At 54.2% G+C, this 8,358-nt stretch overlaps 1 protein-coding gene across 1 annotated transcript; it reads left to right on the top strand.

Annotated features, from left to right (window-relative positions):
* Nucleotides 1-2,115: 2,115 nt before the first annotated feature.
* Nucleotides 2,116-7,521, top strand: PTGES (prostaglandin E synthase). The gene is made up of 3 exons (XM_010134866.1): nt 2,116-2,223; nt 3,607-3,689; nt 7,272-7,521. Exons 1-3 carry the CDS (start codon nt 2,116-2,118, stop codon nt 7,519-7,521), a joined length of 441 nt encoding a protein of 146 aa, XP_010133168.1.
* The last annotated feature ends 837 nt before the right edge of the window (nt 7,522-8,358 follow it).

Genomic DNA, 8,358 nt, shown 5'->3' with positions numbered 1-8,358 from the left:
TTTTCAAAGGGTCTCTGCAAACTCAGATGCTGCGGGGCTGAGCCAGGGCATCGCGATGGGTGGTGCAACATTAGGGCAGAACGGCCGTAGCGAGGGAGAGTCAGAGGCAGACACATGGAGTCTGCGGGTCTCCATGAGGGAGATGATGTGCTTGAAGGGTTTTTCTGGGTCTGAGCCCTGCTCTGCCAGGCTGGGAGCAGCACGGGATGGGTCTGGAGCCTGGCAGGCCGGGGTCAAAGGAAGGGTGATTGCTCTAGATGGGCACAGGTGGAGCTCAGCCCTTGGCTGGGATGGCTGGAGCACGTCTGAGCTGAGTGTGGCAGGAGCAAAACCTCTTCCACAGCACCAGTCCTGGCAGGAAAGCTGTCCCGGTGTGACTCCACAGTGAGAGTACAAGAAATGGTGTAACTGTCCCTTGTGCGGGGGCAGAGATGGAGGCTGGCCTGTGGCATCCTTCGGCCGCTGATCAGGGCTGGTGGAATAATGGTGCCCAGGCGGAGAGGAGACTGTTTTCCTTCTTAGGAAAAATCACCTGGGCACAGAGCTGTGCCCAGAGCATGAGGTTCCCTTAGCTTCCCCAGAGCATGGGGTGCCACCAGCGTCCCATTGCTGGGGACAAACCTGTCCTTGTGCAACAGGGTCTTCAGCGATGGGACTGGAGCCTGGTCCTGGGCTGAGTGCGATGCTCCTCTTGGGTTACTCCAGACCCTCTCAGAAAGGAAAGGATTGATTTTGCTCAATGGCAGTTCAGAATTTGAAAAGCCCTGAAGAGCAAAACCAGCTCTAAAGGCACCAACGCTTCGATAGATGGTTTTGTAAATGACCAACTGTTATACTCCTTTCATTGGTTTTGAGGCTTTTTTTGTGGCTCGAAACAATTTTTTTATTCCAACGAGTTAGTTAATTAAAAAACTGCTTGTATCCTCAAAGCTTGTATCCTCCTTTTCCACTCAATCTCTGACACTTTCCATTTGCCTGCAATAAGTTTTGCAGGGGTTTTTTTCTGTGTAAAGGAATCAAACCCCAAATCCAGCCCTTCGGCACTAATAAACTTGGAGTTGTGCTATCAGCCCCCGCACTGCCGGCTCACCGGAGCTTTGCTGCTGCCAGCGCTGGGGCCAGGGCTGGGGAAGAAGGAGTTAAAGGTTTGCACTGGAAAAGCAGCCCAGCTGCCTGCAGAGGCTTAAAAGGATCCTGCTCTTTCTTCACCAGTGTCTGATGGCCCGGGAAGAACCAGCTCTAAATTCAAATGGCGCTTTCGTCTGCCCTCATGCACCCTCTCAGAGCACACCAGGACGAGCTGTCCCTGGGGCCAGGCTGGTGTTTATTTGTTTGCAGGTTTGGGGCTCTGCAGTCCACGACCTGCCTGGTTGTGTGTCCAGGCTGGGCACTGCGGGTGGTGGGCACTGGTGGGGTGAGGGCTCTGTCCCTCCTGCTCCATCCCTCAGCAGGTGGCTACGCAGGAGAGAGCTGGCTGCCTCTGCCACTGGAGCACTCAGCCCACTCTGGGCGGGACTGGGGAGTACTGGGAGTGCTGTCACGGATGGGTGGGCTGTGGGATGAGAACGGAGGGAGCAAAGGAGCACAGGGCTGGATGCAGCTGAGGTAGGTGGCTGCCTTCTTCCTAACTCCTTCTTCCCAGGGCTGACTAGTTCGTGTCCCTGGGTGAGCAGTGCCCAGCTGGGCGAGGGATTCTTGGTGCAGTTCTGTCCCACTGGACACCGTGGGGCAGGGAGATTGTGGTGGGCTCTTTTGGGGAGGGAAGAAGTCAAACTGCGGCCAGGCTGAGCCTTACTGTGGCCCACACGGTCGAGGGGGCTGCATCCCCCTCGGGGATGGGGGGCATCACATCCCCACTGAGCTGGCGGCAGCAGGGTGTGAGGAGCAGAAGCAGCCTGCTCCATGTCCCAGTCTGGGCTTTGCTCACCAGCAGCAATCCTGTATCAGCCTGAGCAGGGGCACAGGGGCTGTGGGCTCTTGAAGAAACAGTGGTGACTTGTGTTGTGTTTAAACGTGGCTGTTCCTGCCCCCTCTCCTGCAGAGCCTCTCACAGCCCAACCGAGATCTTTGCTGGCTGTGAGCGCAGCGGGCGACCGAGCGGCACCTTCCCCCAAAATGATGGAAAACAAAGTGTTTATGTCATTTACGTTCTACAGCACAATCTTGATTTTAAAAATGTATGTACTCGCCATCATTACGGGACAAGTGAGACTCAGAAAGAAGGTAAGATACACTTTCCTTTCCCTTCTTCTCCTTTTCTGGCTTTTTCATCGGGTTTCTGTAGTTTCTCTTTCTTCTTTTATTGTTCTAAAGGCCGCCAAAGTTTTCCTGAAGCAAGCTGAGTTTTCTTTGACTTGAGTTGAAAGCAAAACATGTTTCATAGCTGCAGCAGATAAATATCTTGCTTCTCTTCGGCTCTTTTTTGTTTGTTTCCACCATCTGCAGCTTGATGTTTATAATTTCTGAATCCTAATCTAAATAGTAATTTCAGATCTAAAATGCCATGCAGGTGAGCTGCTTCTGGAAGGAGACCGTTAACAGTTAATTTGCCGTGTCTGGAAGAAAAGGAGTGTGGGGGGGAAATGGTTCAGGAAGAAATCATTGCAGTGGTCTTTTTTTTTTACAACATGGCAGAAATCTTTTGAGCTTTGGAAGCTGAATGGCTGTACGAATGCTCCAGGAGAGCAGAAAGTTGTGGGGAATAAAAACAATAGCTGGGGGAAATGGTTCGTGGACACCGGGAAAATACAGGGAGGGCCAGGAGCTCTAGCTGTCCTCAGGAGATGGGGCTCACTGGACCTTCTATTGCCCACAACCCAGACTGAACTTGTGTCAAAACTCAGCTGTCTGTAAAATCTGTTTTAAAGTATTTGAGGAGTTTCTGACTGCATCAGTGGAGCAGGAGGGACAGATTTCTGCTCTCAAAACTCAGTGCTGTAGCATCACTGTGACTGATGATTTGGCGTCTCCCTTTGTATTTCTTAAATGATGCTCCTACCCTAGGAGAGTCTGGGCTTGTAACACGATTGTTACAACAGGTGAAGCTGTTGTGTATAACCAAGTCCCTAAGGAACAGCTTCTGCGCATAGGTGGGGAGCTTGTATAAACCATTATTTATAAGTTTATTAGTGTAGGATCCGATTTCCCCGGGGCTAGCTCAGTCACACGGTATCACTGCCAAAAAGTCAGCCAGAGAATAATCTTTCTCAGCAGGGTGAACTAACCTGTCAGTCCCAGGGATCTTCTGGATGCTGTCTTCAGTGTCTGCAAGCTCTGTGCCATCTCATTTGGTGGTTGGCAATGTCCCCTTTAAATGGGTTTCGTGTGGACAAGTGGACTGTGATAGGTTCGCAGCTCCCTTGAAACCCCAGTTTGGGACCTGCTTGGTGGGCAGAGTTGGGTGTTTCTGAGAATAAGGAAAACCCCTCAGGAGGCGCAGGGTTAAACCCCAGGACCGTGCGCATGGAGTGCAGTTGCTCTTGTGTTTGTGAAGGGTGGTGAGAAACTGGGACAGGAAGAAATCCACACAGGTCTTAAAGATTAGGAGCTTCTACCTGTGAAGTTCCTGCAAACACTCGTATATATTATGGGAACTGTCTTTTGCAGGCGTTTGCAAACCCGGAGGATGCGCTGCGCAATGGGGGGCTGCAGTACTACCGTGAGGACCCCGACGTGGAGCGGTGCCGCAGGCAAGTATGGCCATGCTGGCATTCCCAATGCAACCAGGGTGATCCCTGGCAGCTGCTGGCAAAGAAGCAGTGGGAAGCTAAAGGGCTTATTAATTAAGTAATTACTTAGATGGGTTGAATGCCTGGAGCTGGCTCTGGGGCCCTGCATGCTAGAGCAGTTTAATCTTTAATGCGAGCATGGTGTGTGCTGGAGCGAGGACTCGAGGGAGGACCTGGGTTTGGGTCCAACAGCTGAATCTGACACAATTAAACTCGTTCCTGGGTGCTCAAAGCCCTGCAAGCCCCCGAGGGCTTGTCCCATACCCGTTGCCAAAGGTTCCTCCTGCCTTGCTCCGACAGGACCCTGAATGCCCCCAGATCCCTGCCCAGCTTGGACAGGGAAGTGTGTGACTGGTCCCAGAGCTGTACACAGCTGCCCTTTCTGGGGATTTGGGAAGAGGCTGGATGTGCTTGCAATAACTTCTGCCTCCCCAACCGGGCAAACTGAATCTTCCCCCTGTTCTGTGGGGCTCACTGCTCCTTGGAGGGAAAACATGGGGTGATTCTGCCCCAGGCTTGGTTTGCCATCCCCCTTACCCAGAAGGTGGTGCCCACTGGTGATGTGCAGAAAAGGCACTGCAGCTGTGCCCCGCTGTCACTGAGCCCTCGCCGCCAGCTCTGCTGTGGGTGGGGGACTGCACTACTCACCTACCCCTGCCTGCAAGATTTGCTTTAAAAAATCATCCAGTGCCACCTAATCCCTGGGCTTCCGGAGGGAGGAGGACAGCAAATAAGCTGTTTGCTTGCCAGGAAAAAGAATATAATAGTAATAATAATAATCACAATCCTCTTTTGATTAGTCAGGAAAGACAAACTTCCATAAAAATAAATAACTGGAGCTGCAGCAAAGACCTGGGGAAGTCTGGGATCTGATTTGTGTGGTTAAAGCACTTGGGGTTGGTCCTTACTGATCTGTTTGCAGCCTTGGAGAAGTCAGATTAAACACAAAGTGTTTCTCCTGAACAAGGGTGATGCCAGTTTTTCTTCTCAGGTGTTATCAGGAGGGGAGCAGAGCCATGGCCGGGCTGCTGGGGTCTGTGCAGGGCAAGGGCAGGGCAGGGGACAGCAAGCAGCAGCCAGGAGGGCGGTTTCCCCCTTGCCTCTTAGAGAGGCCCCCGGCTGCGTCTCAGCTTTTTCCTTTCTCCTCCCCATTCTTCCAGCCTGATGAATCTCTGAGTCCACAGGGGCTTGTTCAGGCGAGGCGGCCGTGGGTTGAGGCAGTGGGTATCCAGCAGCTGCCCTCTCCCGGCACAGCTGACACCTAAGCACACCCTGCTCATCAGCACGGCCCTGGCTGGGCTGGGGCAGGGTGTTGTGGCGGTACCCGCAGAGGTGACACTGTCCTGGGAAGGCAAGCAGAGCCCTGGGCTGGGAAGGGAAGGAGTTGTGAGCGGGCGAGCCTGTCCTCGTGTCTGGGAAGGTGCTGGCTCTGCCCAGGGAACATCTGGCCAGGGGGAGCAGCGGGCTTCCTGCAGCTGCCCTCCACGCTCCTGGGTTTGGCAGGGAACACGTCTCCTCCATGTCCAGGCTCTGATCAGCTCATCTCTACTGAGTCCTCCTGGCATCACTGCTACAACAGCAGGACTCATTTTAGTGTCTTTTCTAGGCAAATTCCTCTATCCTGTTCCAAAATCACACCCAGAGAGCAGCTGCAATAAGGTTTCCAGCAGGATTTTTGCCATGTTCAGCCCTCCTTTGCTTGGGGATGTGGCCCTTCATCTAGTGACTGCTCCCCATGGAGGTGGAAAGAGCTTGTAGAAAAAGCCCCTCGCTCTCCTGCCTGTTATGGAGATAATGGGGTGCTGAAGGCCCTCAGAGTTGCTCTCTTCTGGGTTCAACAGGCTGTGCGTCGCCTTCATGCTTCAGCAAAGCCGAGGTGGGAGCAGCTCAGGTGCAATGTTTGTCTGCAGGTGCCCTGGCTCTCCTAAGCTGGTGCCTGGCCTGGCTGTGGTGTGGGGAGGGGACAGCGAGGGATGCTGGTAGGGGCTGGTGTTCAGCACATAGGTCATTTTGTGTGATCTGGTGATGGGAACCAACTGCTGGACCCAGAGCTTCTGCTCGTGTCCCCATCCTTGAGCACTGAAGGGGAGGAGATTGGGGCAACCTGGGTGACCAGAGCCCTTCCCCATGGCCCCTGCTCCATTGCTGAGACTAGTCCTGACTGGGAGTAGTCACCCTCCAAAAACTGCACTCTGAGTGTTGAAAATTTCTGATGGAGAAGCTTTTGACAAACCTTGGCCTGAAGAAATCAGTGTTTGGTGGGGCAGTTGTCAAGGCACAGGGGCATCTCCATAGACCTGACTCCAGGGACAGGAGCGGGGGCTTAAAACTCAGCCCTCTTTTTTCCAGAGGCAATTTTCTGCCAGGTCTGTCCCAGCCTGTCTCTGCACTACTGAGCTGTGACTGAGCATCCTGCAACATCCCAGGCACTTCCCAGCTTGTGCAGAAGAACAACACGGGCATCTTGTTTCAGGGGAGAAATCACTTAACATTTTCTCCTGGCTTTGTGAACACTCAAACATCCCAGGGCACAGGAATGGGGAAGCAAGGGCAGCTCTTGTTAAGGCTTCATCTCTGCCTCCCAAACCTTCAGAGATCACAGGAAAAAGGCAGTTCAGCTTCGTGCCTGGGTCACTCTCCAGCCCAGAACTGTACCCACCAGGGCGTGACCAGAGATTCCCCCTGTCAGTGCGTGGGGTCAGGACTGTGTGCTGCAGAAAGCAGCTCTTGCATTGCAAGGGAACAAAAGAAGGAGAGACGGAGGTGGTGGGAGGGGGAGGACAGCCTCTCTGCTCTGGGCACCAGTTTCCCTCCTTCAAAGGGTGGTCCCTTGGGGAGGAGGGACACCGCCTACGTTCATAGCACCATCGGATCCCGTTTTGGTAGTGGTGCAGGTGGTGGCAGGTGATGTTGTGACACCCAGGTGGGAGCATGTCCAGGTGGATCACAGGGTTTGGCCCCACCAGTGCCACAGCCACAGCAGTCCCTCCAGCCTGACTAGGGTGCAATTAAGTAGATGATGCTGACACAGCATGGGGGTACAGGGGGTGCTCAGGGCTCTCTTCCTTGGTCCCCTTTGGATGCCCTTATGGAAAGAGGCAAAGCCACAAACCTTCCCATCCTGGGAGTTTCTCCTCTGGAGAAACCCTGGTCTGAAAACTGCCTTGTTATTGTGTGACATGGCCACATCTGGGGCCGTGCTGTGCTGGCGCCGCACCAGCTTCGAGCTTTTTGCAGCTTCAGGAGGTCTTTGTTTTGCTTTGTTTATTTAAAAGCTCTAACCCTCGAGCTGTCATCTGTCACAGCAAAGGTGTCGCAGTCACGGAGGGCAAGCTTCAGGAGCGCAGCATCCCAACAGAGAGGCATGGGGTGGGAAATCCTGCTGTCTGTGTGTGTGTAGGAGGGATCTGACTCTTCCAGGGGCTGTGTCTGCCTCATCCACTGGAGGAGAGGGCCAGCAGCAGCCAGGGATGGGCATTCTGGCTGAAAGGGATGGCAGGCAACAGGGAAGCTTGGTAGGAGCAACCTTATCTCCCTTTTCAGGGCCCACCGCAACGACATGGAGAACATCTTTCCCTTCCTCTTCCTTGGAGCCATCTACTCCCTGCTGGATCCCAGTCCTGCAGTGGCCAGGATCCACTTCTTCATCTTCTGCGTGGGGCGCATTGTCCACACCGTTGCCTACGTCCTGCAGCTGAAGGCGCCCACGCGCTCTGTGGCCTACAGCGTGGCACAGCTGCCCTGCTTCTCCATGGCTCTGCAGATCCTCCTCGCCACCACCCCATACTGGTAACGCCCAGAGAGGCCGACCATCCAAACCCCCTCGTCCTGCATCCTGCTGGTTTCCCTGGCAGGACCGGGTGGTGCGTGTGTGAGTGTGCAAGTGTGTGTGGGCACATGGTACATTGCCAGAGAGGCCACCTGCACTCCAAGGATGCTCAGTGCAGCCTTGATAAAGTCCCTGTGCTGTTGACACTGGGCAGGGAAGTCACCAGAGAGACACATCTGCCCATGGAGTGGGAAAGGGATGCAGAGGGAGGTTTCTCTCACTCCTGCTAAAGGTGGGAGGGGGAAGGCACCTTGACTACCCCTCGAGGAAGGGGTTCATTAAGGGAAAGAAAGTTTTCTGGCCCAACTGCATTTGGAACTGGAAAGGGGAAGATGTGGCCTTTCCCAAATACCCTGTGAATCAGGGAGCAAAAATCATGAGACTCCCACAAATTCTCTTGGTCAGCAGATGTGGGTGATGGCAGAGCAGGGTTATAAAACAGCTGCCCTCCTCCTGCCCGTGTGAGTCTGTGGGGGTCCCTTAGGTTCCCTCTCCCACGAGGACGACAAGAGGCGGGTGTCTACCTGGCAGCCTTATGAGGAAGTGAAAATCTCAGGGGTGACACTGCGAAGCCACCAAAGCATTTGGTGCTCCTAGTGCTGCCTCGTCTCACGCCACAGGATGCAGCTCCCTGCCGGGGAGCCCCGCTGCAGGCAGCAGCCTGGCTGTCCCAGCAAGGACATCCCACGTCTGGTGTTCAGCAGCTCTTGGCCAGCAGCAGCCGCAGCTTTTCCATCTCAGTCTCGTCGTGGCAAGAGGCAGAGGGACATGCCTGGAGCAGTCGGCAGGAATCACGTACCT

Source organism: Buceros rhinoceros, unplaced genomic scaffold (assembly GCF_000710305.1).
Source record: "Buceros rhinoceros silvestris isolate BGI_N320 unplaced genomic scaffold, ASM71030v1 scaffold46404, whole genome shotgun sequence".
Taxonomy (NCBI): domain Eukaryota; kingdom Metazoa; phylum Chordata; class Aves; order Bucerotiformes; family Bucerotidae; genus Buceros; species Buceros rhinoceros.
Note: the sequence above shows the minus strand (reverse complement) of the source record. Positions and strands in the feature narration are given on the sequence as shown.